This window comes from Ceratotherium simum, chromosome 27 (assembly GCF_057802395.1).
Source record: "Ceratotherium simum simum isolate JZ-2026a chromosome 27, ASM5780239v1, whole genome shotgun sequence".
In the NCBI taxonomy this organism is placed as follows: domain Eukaryota; kingdom Metazoa; phylum Chordata; class Mammalia; order Perissodactyla; family Rhinocerotidae; genus Ceratotherium; species Ceratotherium simum.
In genome coordinates this window covers 41239672-41259579 of record NC_141926.1, presented here as the reverse complement: position 1 = coordinate 41259579, position 19908 = coordinate 41239672, and the positions used below count along the sequence as shown (strand labels likewise).

At 34.9% G+C, this 19908-nt stretch overlaps 1 protein-coding gene across 1 annotated transcript; it reads right to left on the bottom strand.

Annotated features, from left to right (window-relative positions):
* Positions 1-2793: 2793 nt before the first annotated feature.
* Positions 2794-5390, bottom strand: CSNK2A2IP (casein kinase 2 subunit alpha' interacting protein). The gene has a single exon (XM_087417850.1). The coding sequence runs from the start codon at positions 5102-5104 to the stop codon at positions 2918-2920; it is 2187 nt and encodes a 728-aa protein (XP_087273976.1). The 5' UTR covers positions 5105-5390; the 3' UTR covers positions 2794-2917.
* Positions 5391-19908: the final 14518 nt, after the last annotated feature.

Sequence of the window (19908 nt, the reverse complement as noted above, 5' to 3'; positions counted from 1 at the left end):
GCGTAGCTGTTAAGTGCGCACGCTCCACTGCTGGCGGCCCGGGTTCAGATCCTGGGTGTGCACCAACGCACCACTTGTCAGGCCACGCTATGGCGGCGTCCCACATAAAGTGGAGGAAGATCGGCACGGATGTTAGCTCAGGGCCAGTCTTCCTCAGCAAAAAGAGGAGGATTGGCATGGATGTTAGCTCAGGGCTGATCTTCCTCACAAAAAAAAAAAGAAAATATTGGTTAAAGAATGCTTTGGAAAAATCTTGAAAGTAGACACAATTATAATTAAGAACAAGATAAATAATTGTCAATACAATGTAGATGTTAAAAACAACTAAATCCAAGTCCAAAAAATAAAGGCAAAATGTGAAAAGAAACTACAATGAAGCATAAAGTTTAGGAAACAAGCTAAAAGATGGAAAATTAAACATCTAAATTATATCAGTAAATAAAAATCATTGAACTCCTTGGTTTAATTTCATTCCATAAATATTTATTGATTACTTGGTATGCGCCAGGTACCACTAGGTCCTGAGGAGTTAGTGGTAAACAAGATAGACACAGGACCTCCACTCAGGAAGTTTAGTCTAGCAGAGAACATATTAAACAAGTAATTACAAAAGTGATGTGTGTCACCAAAAATTTGTTCAAGATGAATGAAGCACATGTCAAGGCTTTTCTAAAGAGATTGGAGCAAGCCTTGAACACGTTTCACGTACATAAGTTCTGCCTTATCATCACTGATCAGCTATGCATCACTGTCTTCAGTAACATTTTTATGTATCATCTCACCAAAAAAAGGTACAAAGAACAATTCAACATTAATCTTATGGGAAAGAAGCAGACTGATGAAACATTACTTATTTCAGAGAATTAAAAAAGATGAAGAGCTTCAATAGCATTAACTCAACAGCAACACATATTTTAGGGCATGTACTCTATTCCAAGGACTAGGTAAAAATAAATAAATAAATAAATAAAAATAACAGAAATAAAATGGTAAACAAGGAGTTTTCAGTCTAGTGAGTGAAGACAGACAAGAATTGATTGCTTTGTAATGTGGTTAAGAGCAGTACAAAGAGTGTAGACAGAGTTTCATGGTAGTAAAAAGGTCAACTAACACCTCTGTAAATGGATCAAGAAAAGGCTTCCCAGATGATGTCAAGACAAAATAGAGCCCGGTAGGATAAAAATGTATAGATGGGAAGATCTTCCTGGGCAGCAGAATTGTTGATTTAAAATAAGTCAGAAGGAGAAGGTCAAATACCGTATGATTTCCTTCATTAAGTAGTTGATAATAACAACAATAAACAAACACATAGAGACAGAGATTGGATTGGTGGTTACCAGAGGGGAAGGGGGGAGGGAGGAGGGTGAAAGGGATAATTCGGCACGTGTGTGGTGATGGGTTGTAATTGGTATTTGAGTGGTGAACATGATGTAATCTATGCAGAAATAGAAGTATAATGATGTACACCTGAAATTTATACAATGTTATAAACCAATGTTACTGCAATAAAAATTAAAAAAAAAAAGTGTAGAATGCATAGTAAGTTAACATGGGTGAGGCACTTGGTAGGAGAATGGATAAGAATAAAAACTCAATTTTGAGAGGTTGTCATAGTTCAGTCATAAAACGAATTTAGGCTTTTCCCAGAAAACAGTGAGCAATGATGAAAAGATTATAAGCAGTAGAGTGGCATTATCAAATCTGTGTCTCAGAAATGCATTCAAAAGTTAAAGTGCATGTTCAGTTATTGCAGTAATCCAGGTGACAAATGGCTGTGACCATAACTAGAATAGTGGCAATGTAGCTGGAGGAAAAGGCTGGATTCTACACTTGATAAGGCCACAGAACTCATGGACTTGGAGAGGTGCAGGCAACGAGAAAAATAGTCAAACATGACTCCATGATGGATGGTGGTACATCTACTGAAACAGGGAACACAGTGTGCAAAGGATTATAAGCATAAAAATGCAAACTGTAAGCATAAAGATGATAAATTCTGGTTTGGCCATGTTGAGTTTGAGATGACTGTGTGATATTCCAATTGGAAATGTCCAGTATGCAGTTTGGTGATCAGAAAGATGTGGGGTGGAGAGGCAGAACTGTGAGTCATCAGTGTATGCAAGAGGTACTAATTCCAGCCCCGGGTGGGATAGAGACGATCACTTAAGGTGAGTAGGTGAGACAACTCCCTTCTCTTCCCACTACTAGCAGACCCAGTGAAACAAAAACATTTTTTAAACATTTTTATTAACCCATTTTGGTTGTATAGATAGAAGTAATGAACAGGTGACTTTAGAGGCCATAATTTAAATATTGGCACAGTAAGCATGAGGTAAGGTTATCCGTACCAGTTAGTTCTTCTGTCCTGAGATTTGTTAACTAAGGTTGAAGAAATCATTGGATTTCAGTGTGGAATCTTAGTATAGAAGAATTTTCCCTAGGAACACATAACTGAAGAGAATCCTCTCTCTATATATTCTTACCTGTTGAACATGATCTGAATTTTCTTTAGAGATAGGGGAATAGATTAGCATAAATTGGTTTAAGGATACTGTCATTATCATGTCTTATGAGGGAGGAGAATAACAATGAGCTAGATACTGTTCAGGGCAAGACAGATGAAGTATTTCTGGTCTATAGCCTGTTATGATTAATTCACTTAACAATGATTATATAGTGGCTACTATAAGCCAGGCATTTGGTTGAAAACATAGAAGAGTCAGTTTTAGTTTCTAGGAGATCATGGTCTATTATTTAACTAGAAAATAGACTTAAAAGTAATGGTTCCCCTTAACTAGGTGCTTCACTCAGCTAAAATAGAGTCACACTTATTACTAAGAATTTTAATAAGTGTAATAGGAAATGAAACTCTACTGTCAAAGAACTAAGAGGTCAATTGCTTTTAAAAAAAGTTGATTTAATCAAGATTTTTCTCATTTTGAAACTTTGTCTGGAAAAATTTGAACAGTATCTTTGACCCCTTTGGCCGCTTTATTGGGGTGCTAGTCCTCCTAGGCCTTGTTTGGGGAGGTGGTGATTGACTTGAATGTGGTTTTCCAGGAAGTGGCTGGTGATTTTTACTACATATAAACTCAAGCCAGGAGACCCCTGGAGGCAACCTGTGGTGACCAAGTACCTTAGGGAACACACAACCTGAGAGGGTAGATGTGGTAGACTCTTTGGAAGGAGGGGGTGAAGTGGAAGAGGAGGAAGAAGAAGATGAACAAGAGGAGAATGAGGAGGAGGATGTGGAGGAGGAAGAGGCTGAGAGCAGGGACTTCGGCTGATAATTGCTACTTGTCTTAACATAAAGAAGCCAGTCAATAGCCTGGGGCTGTTGGCTTACAACTTCCTTTTCAGGGGCTGCTGTCAGCCATGTTTTCTTCATATTAAGCCCCTGGGTGATATCAGGTTCAGATGTAGGGAAAAATTGTGATATGTTCTCCATTTCTTCAAAGTTGTCTTCAGAGGTTTCTTCAGGCTGATTTTCTTTCACAGGGCATGGGAGACAAGATGAGAAAGTCTCTGGTAGGGATAGGATAAGAGCTAACTTCACCTTTATTTCCCCCTCAGAACTAGGCTCAGGTGTTGGTATGACAAATAGTGTTGCACCATGAGGATCTTTCCTTCCTGTAAGATGGTTACACTGAGATTTTATGCAGGAAGCACAAGCTAAACAAACCACATAACTTGATGAAAGGCGGGGACCAGGACGAGGATTGGGCCTTCCCCTCATCCTTCGAAAGAGAATCTGCCTACAGAGATCCCTCTGAATTCTAGTCTTGGAGAGAGAATTGACAATTTTATTGACAACATCATCAGGGACCGTTCCACCTTTAACAATGCAGGGATAAATATAATCTAAAGTCCATGGAATTTCCTTATTTGATTCTGTCTTTGCACAAAGATCAAAGCTGCATTTACTCTGGAGTCTGGAGCCCAATGTTGAGGTAGCTATGTTCCTGACGCAGTGTTTGGAGCTTGATAAGGCTTGACCTGAGACATTTGGTTTGGGATAGGGTGAAGATAAATCTGTGGCCCTGTGTTTGTCATTTGGTGGAGTGGTGTTCTGAAACTTGGAGTGACAAACTGGTGAGCTCAGGGTCCTGAAGTCACGATCAAGTGTAAGCACTGTCTGAGGTTTGGGCTGGAACAATGGCAAACTCTGAGTCTGGTGGACAGAGTGTGGTAAAGGTGACTTCCTTGGTTTTGAGTTGGACAATGATAAGCTCAGAATACTGGAATTAGAGCTCAATACAGGTGTTGTCTGAGGTCTGAAGTCAGGTAACGGTGAGCTCAGAGCCATTTGACTGCGCTCCATTGAAGGTGAGGACCGAAGCAAGTCATTTGTTTGAAGTGTCATATTCAGTGATGGTGAGCTCAAAGATCTTTGATTGCGCACTAATAAAGATGTCCAAAGACTGTCCAATGAAAATGTTTTCTGAGTCTTGGACTGAGGTAACCTTGAGCTAAGGGCTCTTTGACTGGGTCCCAAAGAAGATGATGTCCAGAGGATGTCTAGGGAAGGTGTTTCTTGATATTTGAGGGGGGACAATGATGAACTTGAGACTCTTTGATTAGACTTCAGTGAAGGCGATGTCAAGCAAAGGTCTAGGGAAGATGTATTCCAAGGTTTGGGGAGGGGTAATTGTGACCTCAAGGCTGTTTGATTGGGCTCCAGTGATGAAGATGTCTTGTTAAGGTCAAGTGAAGATGTTGTCTGAGGTTTGAGGTGAGACAAAGGTGAGCTCCAGGCTCTCGGATTAGGCCACAGTGAAGTTCTCCGGTGGAGGTCTAGTGAGCGTGTGGCCTGACGTTTGGGATGGGACAATGGTGATTTCAGAACCTTGTTGTAAAAGGCCTGTGAAATTGTGTCCTGAGACTTGGCAGAGGACAATACTGAGCGCCTCTGCACCTTCTGATTAGAGCCTAGTGGAGGTGCTGCAGGGTGATTATTACGGGATTGCACTCTGACCACAGATTGGTTATTGGGTTGATTTAGTTTTTCACCTGCATGTTGATGTGTTAATGAGTTGGTTGCAGCCAGTTGGTAAGAGTGATCTAATGGCACAAAGTGTTGATCGTAATATGCAAGTGGCACCATCTTGTGTCTTGTGCGAGTGGTAGAGGTCTTTTTGAAAGCAATTGGCTTGCAGGGATGTTTTAGTAACTGATAGAGCCTTTCAGCTGGATTTCATGGACAACAGATACTTTTAAATAAATAGTCTTTGGTAGTTTCTAATTTCTATCTTGTAACCTCTCTGTTAATTCTCAAATATTATAGACTGTCTCTAAATTGAGGTGTAAATGAAGTTGAAAAAAAGCATCACCATTTGAAATTCTCTTCTGTCTTCTTTTTAGTTTCCCAGAGTTTTTTCCTCTTGAGGAAATAATGCCTGTTAACAAAATAGTGAAGAGAGTTCAGAAGAGATCCTGGTAGGGATATTAATTTTCTCAGACAATTTGTTGTATGATCACCACACAGGCTTCATGTTACATCTCAGCCACTTACTCTATGTGTAACTTTTGAATTAAACCTCTAAGCCCCAGTTGCCCATCTGTAAAATAAATATATATATCTTTAATTTATTAAGAAAGACTAAAAAAGATAATATGTATAAAATGTGTAACAGTGCCCAGGATATAAGAGATGCTCAATAAAAGGTAATAGCTATTTCTGGTACTCTTTTAATGACTACTTTAGTAAAAAAAAAAATCTGTGATAAGTTTATTGCATGAAATAAGAGAATCTTAGAGATAAGTGAAATGGAAATTCTTCTGATGTGTTGGTTTTCAATTGAGATTCAATTACCCATCAATATCATCTTTTAGCTTACTTCCAAAAGTCCATAATTCTGGTTGAACGTCTATTGCCTAGTTTCAGTCTGGTTCTTGTTACCATTGCAGTTTTTGAAGCTGTTGACTGCTACTTTTTAAAACTCTTGTCTTAATTCACATCCATTATTTCTTTCTATTCTGATTCTCCCATACATTTGCTTACTTCTCTCCAAGTCTTCACTGAACTCTTTTTTTTTGCTCACCTCAACGTAGTTCTCAGAGTTATATAACCAGTTCTCTTCTATTTTCATTTAATTCCTAAGTAATCACATAAGTTATGTTTAGGATTTAAAAATGAACTATAGAAACTTCACAGAAAAACAGAACCTTGTAGCTGGCCAAAAGCAATGCAGGTATCTACCACTCAGGAAAGACAAATATGCTGCTTCTTAAAATGCAACACATAGTGTAACATGACGCTACTTTAGTGCATTTTTCATGGTCAAAGATTTGTTCTTCAGATTTTAAGGCTAAGACACATGATATGACAAAAAAAAAAAAAAAAAAAAAAAAAAAAAAAAAACCCTGAGAGAGATTGCAACAGACCCTTGGATTAGTCATTTAAATCATTGGCCTTAAGGACCTTGAAGAATGAGAGCTGTCAGAATTTGGTTTCATGATTCTTTCTATGCTTCTATGACTTACCAACCCAATTTCTGATGGACATATTTGTTCCTCATATATGCCAACTTACCCAATTAACTTACTAGTGCTTCTGTTACTGCTAGCATGTTTTCTCTTATGTCAAGGTGGCTTTTCACATATTTACTCTGATCTTATTTACATTTATTTAAAAATATACCTTATTAGTATCTTAATTCACTGGTTTCCAAGTGCTGAGTCATTCTTTGTGGAATTCTCCAAGTACCAACAATATTATTTACACACGAATGACTTTCTAACCTTTTGTCTTTAGTCCTGGTTTTCTCTTTAGCTTCAAAATTATATTTCCAACTAGTCATCAGACTTCTCTGCCCAAAAGTCCTAAAGACAATTCAAACACAAAACATAAAAACTCCATAAAGTATTATCCTGGTAGAGAAATATTCTTTTTCTCTATCTTCTATGTTGGCTCCTAAAACCTAGTCACCTCCCTCAGAATCTTTAAATCATCCCGGGCAGCTCCATTGTCCAAAACAATTTAGACACCAAGACTTGTTGATTTTACCTCTTCCATATATTAATTCACATTTTTCTAACCAATTCCACCATTTCAGTTTGTGCTACAGGCACATCTCATCCAGCCTAATACATTATTACGTTAGTCTCTACGCATCTTGCCCACATAAACTCACTCATTCTCTTCCTTCTCCTCTGCCAGACTTCCAAGAGCAGACTCTTGCTGGTGAGATACAGACGCTGCTCATCCAGGGATTTCCTTCGTTGTCTTATGTCTGCATGAGTAATAAACACTGAAGTTACTCGTTATGCCTGGATTTTGTATGGTATGATTTGATGTCCAGTGTTTTAAAGAGGGGGTAAAGAGCATACCCCACTGTATGTTGTGTGGCACTCTAACAAGCATCTCAGTGGTGACATAGAATAGCTCCACGACCTTGAGGTAAGCAAAGATTTCTTAAACAGAACATAAAAAGCAATACCCATTAAAAGTTAGTAAATTACAATCAAGAACTCCCAATCATCAAAAGATACCATATTTAGAAAGACTAAAGGCAAATTAAATAATGTGAAAAAATATTTACAATAGATATATCTGAAAAAAGACTCATATCCATGACAACCTCTGCATGTTGCTAAGAAAAAGACACACAATGCAATTAGAATGATGGGCAAAACACATGAACAAGCACTTCACGAATGAGGATATCCAAATGCTAACGCACGTATGAAAAAAGCTCCGCTTCATTAGAAACCAGTGAGGTGCATATTTAAACCACAGAGAGATACTACTACCCATTGTCAGAATGTGACTAAAATAAAGTGGAAACTGACAAAGCCAAGGGTTGGTGATTATATAGATTAAGTATATATCGTGTATATATATATATATATATATACACACACATACACACATATATGTATATATTATATTCCACTCCTAGGTACATTCCAACAGGCATGCAATGCATACATGTTTGCACTATGTACAAATACATGAACTATGATGTTCACTGGAGAATTATCCATAATAGCTCCAAACTAGAATTAACTGATAATCAAGAGCAGAATATATAAATAAATTTTGATATATTCATTCAATAAAATACCAAACCACAATTAAAATAAACAGAAACTCTAGCACCAGACAACTAGATGGATGAATCTCACATACAAAATGCTGGATGAAAAGAATCATATGCACAAAAAATTCTTCATAATTTTATGTATGAAAGTACAAAATGAGTTCATGCTAACCATGGTGTTGATAGTCAAGATAACAATATGTTTGGGGAGTAGAGAAGAGGAGGGAGCACAAAGCTTCGAGGGTGGTGATAATGTTCTGTTTCTTGACCCGAATGATGACTGTGTGGGTGAATTCACTTTGTGATAATCGAGCTCTAACGTTTATGCTATGTGTATTTTTCTGTTTCTTAGCTTCAATAAAAAGTTTAAAAATGCATAACTTGATTCTAATTTGAAAAGACACATCTGACACAAAATTGCACTGAAAGGTGAAACATTAAAGGATGAACCAAGTTCTGGCACGCAGATGCAACGAAAACTTAAAAAAAAGAAGAAAAGGAGGAGAATGCAATGTGGAAATTCTGACATCATATGGAGAGGAATAAAGGAATTCAAAACAAATGGAACTAACAAGAATCCATTTAAGACAAAAACCAGAGAAAAATAACATTTCTGAACTTTTTTTACTTTCACACTTGCTCAGCAAACAACACTCTCATTTCAAAGAATGTGTTTTGCTAAAGCATATAAATATTAAAGATAACCCAAGAAGTGGTGGAAATTTGAATGAGGCTCTAACTATGGAAGAAAATGAATACCACTTTTGAAAGAATTAACTCACAAATAGTCTTTGCCCAAATTCTTTTTACAGTTGCTTTCCTTCAAACTTTCAATGAAGAGAAATTTATAATGCTATATGAACTTTTTTATAATATGATAAATATAAATATTCTAAATTTGTTCTGTGAAACTATTGCACATAATTCTGATATTAAAACATGACAAAATAGTTCAAAATTAAAAGGAAAATAATAAAGTGATATCATTTGTACCATATGCAAAATTTCAAAATAAAATAAAACATTTAATTTAACATTACAATAAAATAATAATCAACTGTCACCAACTTGATCTTATTCAAACAAATGTGATGATTATTTATTATTAGGAAACATTACAATTTGTCATGTTTATAATTCACGAATAAATCTTAATAGATGCTCAAAAAGGTCATTTTATAGAATCCAACCTCCATTCCTCATAAAACTCAGTAAATTACTGAGAAAAAGCTATTTATTTAATGAAAATAAACATCAATTCTGAAAGCAAAATCAAATCATTCAGTTGGTATTAAAATACGAGCTAGTCCGATTACAGATTGATAATAGCCAAGCATATTCAGTACCACTACTACAATTTAATGTTGTTTAGGAAGATCTGGCCAATGTAGTAAAAAAGGAAACAGAAAAAAAAATGCACAACTATTGAAAAAGCAGAAATTAAGTGATCTCTATATGCATGTTATATGATTGAAAACCCGACTTAGAATATAGAAAACCTATAATCAATACTACATTACATTAAATAATACATTAAAATTCAGAAAGTTCAGTGAAGTCACTCTTTACTAAGTCAATATATATGGATCAAGAATTTTCTTAAATACCAGCATTTAATAGGATATATAAGGACCATAGATACTTTATATATAATTAGCTCTAACAATTGAATAAAAACACAAACATCCTATTATGAAAATGAGCAATTACTTGAAAATTTTATAGAAAAGAAATACAAATGCCTAGTAATCAAAGAAAGGCAACAGTATGTCTGGTTCTCTTGGATCTTTCATTCCCCTTTTCAATGCACAGATTTTCTTTGCTCTTTCATTGTACTTCTTTTTTCAAAACACATTTCTAATAAATAGAAAATTATAATTAGAAATTGCAGTAACTTTTTTGTTAATGGCTAGAAACAAGCAGAGAATCGGTAAGGATACATAAGATTTGAAAAATACTATCAACTGACTTGACCTAATTGATATTCATAGGACACTCCACTCCAAAACATTCTTTTCAAGTGCATGTGGAATATTCATCAAAATATTATACATCATACAACAAGTCCTAATAAATTGAAATGGATTCAAGTCATACTTAGTATATTCTTGGTTTGGCAATGAAATTAAATTATAAATCAATAACAGAAATATTTGTGAAAAAATAACCAAAGTTAGAATTAAATAATATACTGCAAATAACCTATGGATTAAAGAAGACAAAGAGAAACTTAGGAATTCTTTTGCAATGACTAAAAATGAAAATACAACGTATAAAAATGTGTGGGATGTTGCTAAAGCAGAATTTAGGAGGGTAAGATATCTGTAGCATTAAATGACTGTATTAGAATAGAAGAAGTTCTCAAATCAATGACATTAGCTTGCTCCTTAAGCAACTAGAATCAGAAGAGCACATTAACCCAAGATTAAGTAGAAGAAAGAATAGAAGAAAGAAATCAGTAAGATAGAAATCAGAAAAGGAAGGATACCAAAAGCTGGTTCTTCGAGATCAATGAAATTGAAAACATTTTGCTGGATATATCAGAAAAAAAAAAAAAGAAGACATAAATTACAAATATCAGGAATGAGAGAGCTGACATTACTAAAGATTCTACAAATACTAAAAAGGATAATAAGGTAATACTGTGGATAATATTCTACCTATATATATATATATAATATATAACAATATATTAGACAACTTAGAGGAAAGGGACATATTTCTTGAAAGATGCAAATTGCCAAAGCTCACTGAAGAATAAATAGAAAATCTGATGATCCTTATATCCATTAAACAAAATAAATTTGAGTTTAAAACCTTCCCACAAAGAGAACACCAGACCCTGATGGCTTCACTGGTGCATTCTACCAAACATTTAAGTAGGAAATAACACCAATTCTGCACACTTTCTTCCAGAAAATTAAATGTAAGAATTTCTGCCTAATTCATCCTATGAATTAAGCATTAACCTGATCCCAAATTCAAACAAAAATATTATTAGATTAAAAAAAAAAACTATAGGTAATATTCCTTATATAGATGCAAAAATTCAAAAAAAAATTTAGGCAAGTCAAATCCAACAATATATAAAAAGGGTAATATACTTCCCCCAAATCCACAAACCCAATGTTATCATGAGAAAACACCAGAGAAGTCCAAATTAAAGAAAATTCTACAAAATATTTCACCAGTACTCTTCAGAGGTATCAAAGTCATAAAAAACATGGAAAGACAGAGAAACTGCCACAGATTGGAGAAATCTAAACATAATGACTAAAGACAACATGGTATCCTGGATCAACAAAAAGGCATTAATGGAAAAACTGGTGAAATTCTATTAAAATCTGTAGTGCAGTTAATAGTATTATACCAACGCTAACATTTCTTTTGATAAATGTGCCATGGTTATGTAAGATGTTAACATTAGGAAAACCTGGGTGAAGAGTTGGAATGCAAACGAGTTAGAATAGACAAAACAAATTTGAAAAAGAAGAAAGTTGGACGACCAACATTACAGATTTCAAGACTTATTAAAAAGCAACCATAGTCCAAACAGTCTGGTATTGGCATCAAAATAGACAAATAGATAAAGGGAACAGAATAGGAAGTTCAGAAATAGACCCACACATATATAGACTGTTGCTTTTTTTAAAAAGTGCAACAGCAATTCAGTGGAAAATAATCCTTTCAAATGGTGCTGTAATAAATGGATATACAACTGCAAAAAAAAAAAAAAAGAATTTTGTTCCATACCTCAAATTATATACAAAAATCAATTCATAGTGGGATCATAGATCTAACATAAAACCCAAAACTATAAAAGTTCTGAAAGAAAATGTAGGAGCAAATCTTTGTGACTTTGGATTGGGCATAGATTTTTAGATGTGACACCAAAAGCACAATCAATAAAAGAACAAATAAATAAATTGAACTCCACTCAAACTAAAAACTTCTGCTCTTGATAAGACACTGTTAAGAAAATGAAAAGACAAACCAGAAATTTATGGAAAATATTTGCAAAGCATAAATCTGATATCTTGTTATTAAGAATAGAGAGAGAGGACTCTCAAAACCCAATAAGAAAGCAAATGATTCAGTAAAAAATGGGCAAAATATTTGGACAGCATTCCAAAGATAATATGTAAATGGAAAATAAGCATATGAAAATATACTCAACTTCATTAGTCATTAGAAAATTCAAATTGAAACCACATGAGATGCAACTAAATACCTATTAGAATGGCTAAATTTTTAAAATTTGACCATACCAAGTGTTGGCAGGGCTGTGGATGAAATGGAACTCTCAAACACTGCTGGCTGGAATATATAATAGCACAAGAAGTTTGGAAAATAAGTTGACCATTTCTTAAAAAGCTAAATATACATGTATAATATGATCTAGTCATTCCACTCTCAGTATTTACCCAAGAGAAAAGAAAGTATATATCCATACAAAATCTTGCAGAAATACTCATTACAGCTTTAGTTTCATAATACAAACTGGAAAGAACCCAATGTCCATCAGCAAGCAAATGGATCAACAAAGTGCAGTAATTCTCTGTAATGGAATACTACCACTACTAATCTCAGGAATCCCATCTGCAATTGAGTGTTTGGGAGCAAGATGCTCACAAACTGATAGACAAAAAGGACTGATATAAAACAGACAGTCCCACAAGCTAACCTCATTTAATATTTCAAATGTAAGACCTTCTAAACAAAGAGACTACAATGAGGCAAATGCTTTGTGTTCTCAACAAATCATCAAAAGAGAAATAGGTGCATGGTCCGAGTTCAAAAGAAATCGAAGATGTAGGCCTTAAGGAAACGCATACAATAAAAACATAAATAATGCATAGATGCCTTAAAAATTGGTGAAGATTGGTTTAGCATTTGTAACTATTCAATATTCTTATTGTACGTATACATTCATTTTCTAACAATTTCTACTTAATACTCAGAATACGCAGTATCTAATTTTTTTTATTTTAGTCTAGAGTAATGTGCATTATTTGTTTTAATCTGTTCAATTGTTTGCTTTGTTTAAACTGAATTGACTCCTGCCTGCCAAACTCTCAACATCTAAAATACCTTTAGGCCTATATTAATATGTTTGCAATTCAAGAGATTTGAATTTGGTGAATTTCTTGGAAGCCAATTTTTACTGCACCAAACTCAGAGTGAGGATCAATCGCTCTAAGAAGATAATCCTGTTCTGGGAACCAACTACGTAAGATGCTCTGGCTCAGGTGTAGAAAAGACTTCAGAAGAAACCTCTGTAATCTGAGGCTTATCTCCAGCCTGACACGAGCACTTGACCTGAGGACCCAACATTTCCACCTTGTCCAGCTCAGACATTCAGCTCTCATCTTTTCCCAAATATAAACCCACAAGAATGTCTCTCAGATCTATACTTCAAGGCTACCTTCTCTGAACTCTATCATACATGCACACTAGTTTATACATAGTTCTGATTGTAAAAATGCCTCTTAACCAAGAGAAGTTTCATGAAAACCAAAAATCTGGCTATTTCGATGATTTTAGAAACAGAGACTTGAGCTACTTTCATGTTAGGTAATCTTGTAGGCTATATGACCCTTTCATTACCAGTGAGGAAAATTGCTCTAGAACTATGTTCTAACACACAGAAAAATAAGTATAATTCCTGGGCTACCATTTCCAGAAAGAGCTCTACAATTCTTTATTTCAAATAAGAGCTCTGAGCAAATTCTGCCATTTTTGACCCACAATCAAGTTGTCACCCAACTGTAGGGACCTGTTAGTAGAGTGGACTTGAAGCAACCCTACCCATCAGCTCTGCAGGAATTCATCCAGAAGCCAAACAGCATCACCATGTAGCTGTATTCAACATTGTCCATCCTCTCCGTTCTCATCTTCTAGACAAGTTCAAGAACCATAAGCTGGTGTGTGAAGAGCTGAGTTAACCTAATTTAGCTACATTTTAGATATATCGGATATGTTCAACTAGGCTACAGAATAATATGCTCTGTAAAAATCCATCAATTTTCATGCTTCTGTATGATTTCTTTTGGTTTTAATTTCAGGAAATTTTCCTCAGAAACAGCTTTAAAACATCACCCTTCCATGTTAACAGAATAAAAGTGTCGCGCTTGCCCCGTCCCCATGACAAGGGCATGGGGTGCAGTAAACCTAAACCTAGTCCAAAACATGGGAGAGACTGGAGAGTAGAGGCAGAGAGTGGGATCCTGGGATGGTGTCAATCAATACAAATCGCTAGCATTCAGCCTGTCCCACCCACAGCATCCTACTGTTGTTATCCCTTTTTAGAAATATCTCAGAGCAGTCCATCCAGTAAAGCATTTTGGGGCCACAAAAAAGAGTTTTCTGAAATGTTAAAGGCACAGGAGAAGAAAGACTAGGGAATTCAATTTGATGAATTATTTTACAGCCAAGTATGATAGGTATAAAAATATAAAGATTAATAGGGCATATGGGGTCTAAACCTAAAGAAGTGGTAGTAAGCCAGGTACAGATATAAAACAAAACAGACCAACAAGTAGCAAACTAAAGAAGAAAGTGTTCTGGAAATGAAGAATAAAGATGACTTCAGGAACTGTAACAGAAGGTGGCAAAAAAGGAAAGATTGTAGAGTCTAACAGTTGAGAACCTCTGAGTAACTCACATTTGGGAGGAAGAGCGGGGAGGAGGAGGACCCATAAAGGATCCAGTACAGCAGCAATAAGAGAAGCAAATGTGAAAGGAAATTTTACAAAAGTCCAGGAAATAATTTTTTAAGCGGCATTCCATAGACTCAACTTATAAAGAGATTTCAAGAGTGGTGACAAGTCATTGAGTTCACTGACTTATTTGAGAGGACAGTTCTAAGAGTAATGTGTGTGAGGTGGAGCCATTACAGTGAGCCTGACGAAAGAACTCAACTGTAAACAGCTAAGCACAGTGGGAAAAGGTTACCGTTGAGGGAAGTCTGGCTGATGTTGTTAGAATAGAGAAACACTCAAGTACACTGTTGGTTAGAAGAAAAAGGAGAACCACAAAGAAAAGTGACAGCTTCCAACATAGTCCAGAGGCAGGAGGAGTGGTTGGACAATGGGAAACTTTTGATGTTGTCCATTTGTTGAAGTAGAATTGAAAGGAAAATAACTCAGGAAGTTAAAACAAAGAAGTCCTACAAATAAAAAAAAGTTTCTTTTTTTTTTCCCTGATCTATCATATATATTAGAAATGATAAAGGAAGGAAAAGAGGGAAGGAAGGAACGAAGAAAAGGAGGGAAGGAGGGAGGGAGGAAGGAAGGAAGGCCAAAAGGAATTTCTCTTTTGGGGGCACTATTAGAAAATATATAGTTTTTCAATGTCTGAATGCTACCCACCAGTCAAAGGACAGAGAGGCCACTGCTGCAGAAACGCGCATAAACAAAATTATATATACCTCTGTCAAAATCGTAAATCAAAACAGCCATAAATCCAGCTCAATTCCCCCTAACCTATAAAGTAGTGAGTGGTACTTTATACATTAGAAAATATTTCACGTCATTTGGTTTGCCAGGCAAAATCTCAAACCTACTGCAAAGATTCTAAATTTGCTTAGAGACTGCAGGTTCCCTCCGTGTAGAAAAACCCCTCACAGCGGAGAAGCGGGAGTTGACCGTGCGTGCGCGACGGGAGTCCGCGAGGGGAGAACCTTACTGTTACACGAAACGTTAGGTCCCATAGCCGATCAGTCTTCAGCTCCTTCTCAGAACTCTGCACCACAGCGGTACACATCATGGCCTAAATGTCACAGAGGGGATTCTCCATCTACTTCGGGAGAAATTATAGGATTTCAGTATTCCAGGCTTATCTCTTGATAGGTCAGTGACAGGCTAACTAGGATCTAGGGATTACCTACGATAAACATTAATTGGCTTAAACATAGATATAGATGTAGATAAAGACAAAGATATAAAGATATAGCTACAGATACAGATATAGATATCCCGTTTCAAGAGCATTTTCAAGCAAAAGTTCTTTGTTCCACTTTGTGTAGGAATCAAGGGTTTCTTGAGGTATATGACCCAGGACCTCAGTACCACAAATGTGAAACAACATCCAGATGCTGTGATGTTCGAGAAGCCAGATTCTCTCCTACCCAATTAAACTTCTTCCTATCCAATTCCAATAATTTCTCAATCTCCTCCACCATGTACTTTATTGGGATACTAGAAAATATTGAAAAGACAGAAAATATGTAATTTGACCCCACACAATATTTTAGGTATGTAGCAGATTATCTCAAATATTCTTGTTCTTTTTCTGTATGTTTAAAATTAAATTAAATTTTTAGAAAGCAAATTAATTATGCATTATTTTGGGTCATCTACTTAGGCAACTAAATAAATCTTCTAATACAATCGTATGGTAATGTAGCTCCTTAAAATAAAATTTTATTTGTTTTTGTCCTAGCAAAGATAGGAATAACTAAACACCTGGGTGATTAATCATTTAAATATTTTGATGATAAATGTAATACATATTTATTGTAGAAAATTTAGAAAAGAAAGAAAAGAGTTGATTAAGAATATAAAAATCACCCATAATCCCATCACCAAGTTACTGTGTGTGAATATCATTCCAGTGTTTCTATATATCTGTATTTTTACACAAATATGAGATACTAAGCATTTTCTTTTTTGTTTGGTGAAATAACATGGACATTTTGGACATTTTGTCCATAATATTATGGACATTTTCATGTTATTAAATATTATTCTTAAATATAATTTTAATCAATATCCATAGTCCATTATTCTTTTCCAAATACCATTATCTAAAAGCAAGGCTTTGAAGATCATTATCCCAACTAAAATTTTTATGCATTTCTGCTTCTTTTAGATTACTTTCTATTAGAATTTTAGGATAAAATTTTATATTTTAAGACTTTTAAATATATTGCTAAACTTTCCTCCAGTAAATTTGTAGAAAGAAAAAGATTACATTCCCATCAGTAATAGACAAGTGACATTTAGCTACCTTGCAAACTCTGGCTCTAGAATATTATATATATTTATCTTTTGCTGACCTTAACCCTATGACCACCTGTTTTAATATTCATATCTTGAATATCAACTAATTTTTGGCTAAATTTATTTCTCTACTTGTTAAGTCCTTGGTCATTTTATTTAACTATACTTCAATAAGTGTGTTCATCTTTTTGTTATTGAGTATGTGTTCTTTATATATTATAATGTCTACCTTTTGTCACAAATACTACAAATATTTTCCCTAGGTCATTTGCCTTAAAAAATTCATCATACCTAAGAGATTGGCTTAGATCCACCCAATGTGATCATTTTATTTAAGATTTATATTTTCTAACAGTTTTTACTTGTGACGTGTGTGAGAACATAAACAGGAGTTCCAACAATGTTAGTACCACAAATCCACAAGATGCCAGGCACCAAAGTAAATAGAAAGTGATGTCTGATAATATTGATTTGATTAATTATAAGGACCATCAACTTGTTCAACATAAAAGCACAATGAAAAAGCTTTAAGGCTCTTTCCATGTTACTTCCAAGTAACACAGATGTGTGTGTGTGTGTTGTCAAATCAAGAATGTGTCACATCTTCATAGTCATGGTTTAATGAGATGTGTGAACTTCTCTGTCAGATGGGATGGCCAGTAAGGACTCTTTTTCAAAGAGGAAATGACATATGAATTGGATTTTTGAGGGATCATTTCACCATTGAAAATCCAGGGAAGGTCATCTTATGAAAAGGCACGAAAGCATGAAAGAACCTAAAACATTGAGGGACAGTGAGAAATTCACGATGGCAGTAACAAGGGACACTGGAAGAGGAGGGACAGGTGATGACCCTCGGAAAGACGACGTTAGAGGCAGATGAAGAAGGGCCATGTGTGTGGTTCTAAAAATAGATACATGCTATCCTGGGGGTAAATGATGAGCAGGGGAAATGGTCAACTAGAGAAGTGAAACCGTTAAGACGAATATGAAAAATCAGACTGTAAATTCCCTAGGTGGGAACCAAGCAGCGGAGTGTCTTGCTAATCAGCTGCTTGTGGCTAAGGCAGAGTTTATTGACCTCAGTGTGTTTTATTAGAAGTGTATATGCTTAAAAAATCAATTATGTAATTTGGTATTAAGCTCATATCATTATTGGCCTATCTATCAATTTGATTTTGGAGGCATACAGCCTTTGAGATTGAGATATGAGATACCTCTTCAAAGCCAATAAATCAATCTGTAAATTAAATGTCCCATAACATAATATTTCTAACAAAATGATTGAATGAAACTACATATTAGAATATGCAATACTATATTGTCTGGGCTAGAATTTGCACATTTTTTCCTTTTTAATGAAGTCACAGTTTAACAGCATATTGAACAATCCGAACATCTTGACTAGATGAAAATTGAAACTATCAATGATAATGAAACAGTGGATCAAATTTTCATAAAATCCAACATTTGTGCAAGCAACTTTCTTCCTGGAAATGGTCTCTAGGTTTAAAACAGCAGTGACAATAATATAAGGGAAATGTGATATACAGGTCTTTAGAAAGCAGCTGTGCAAACACCGGGACGAACCCTATGGAAAACCATGACACATTAAGAGACTTGTTGATTGCATTGCATGTCTAATTCAAGATGTTTTGCTTATACAAAATCAAGAATATAGCCTCCAATGGATAATTTGGTAGGTTACACATTGCCTTCATATTGCTTGATTTGTGTTTTTCACTTGACAGAATACCCCTTGCAGTCCAAATCTAAAATGATTAGATTTCAGTAATGCAGATTTTGTTCCAAATGCACTAAACTAGTTAACGCATATACATAACATTTCCGTATCTTCGTGTATTTGCTAATGGCATAATACTACTCATTTCAAGATAAGAATGAAATAGGATATTTTAAAATATCATACCTGGCAAATAGCTAGCAATATTAGTCTTCTTTTCCAAATGCAAGAGATTAGTTTTCTCATCGTGATAGCAAACTAAAATATTGTCATGATGGCAGGTAACATTTTAGTAGTCCATAATTTACTGTGTACAAGCACTGCATAACCTCTTGCTTATTGGAAAATAAGCTTATAGGATTTTTTGAAATAAATTGCTATTAATGTCTTCACCTAAATTTTCACTAGTTTATATCATTTTACAAAAAGTCTTCCATTTAAAAAATAAATCTAATTCTTTTATCCCCTTGATTTTATGATTAAAAGATATTTGTCTGAGCTCCAGCATTTCTCTCCAATATTTCTTCAAATAATCCCAGGAAAAAAACAAACTAATTATAAGATAAATCAACTTTTAGTTATCTGATTTACCTAGTTAATATCTTTCATTTTAAAATGTACAAACTAAAAAATCTTCATATAAGAGAGAATCCTGCAATATTTTCTCTTGAAAACGTTATCTGTGATAATATAAAAGGAATTTTGCTATATATTTTTCCTAAAACATTACATTGAAAGTATAAAGAAAAAATGAAAAACTCTATTTAGATCTTTGATATCACTAATATCTCAAATCAGGATGATTCCATTACTCCTTTACTATTTTTATCTCTCTCTACTTCCCAAATATTTCTATTCATAGCAAACCAGGGAATGGCAAATGCAGAAATATTGAAATAATTATGATGATGACAATAATGGACAGCATTTACTCAGTCCTTGCTATATGCATTAGCTCTTTTAGTGCTCTAGAACCACCCTATTCAGTAGATATTAATATTAATTCCAGTTTGGGGAAGAACAATGACCTGGCCCTGTGGTCCACACACTAGGTTAGACTTCATGATTTTTCTCTTCAAAGGTGGATATGAAATATTCTTTTCTATCTTTCCCCCCGGAT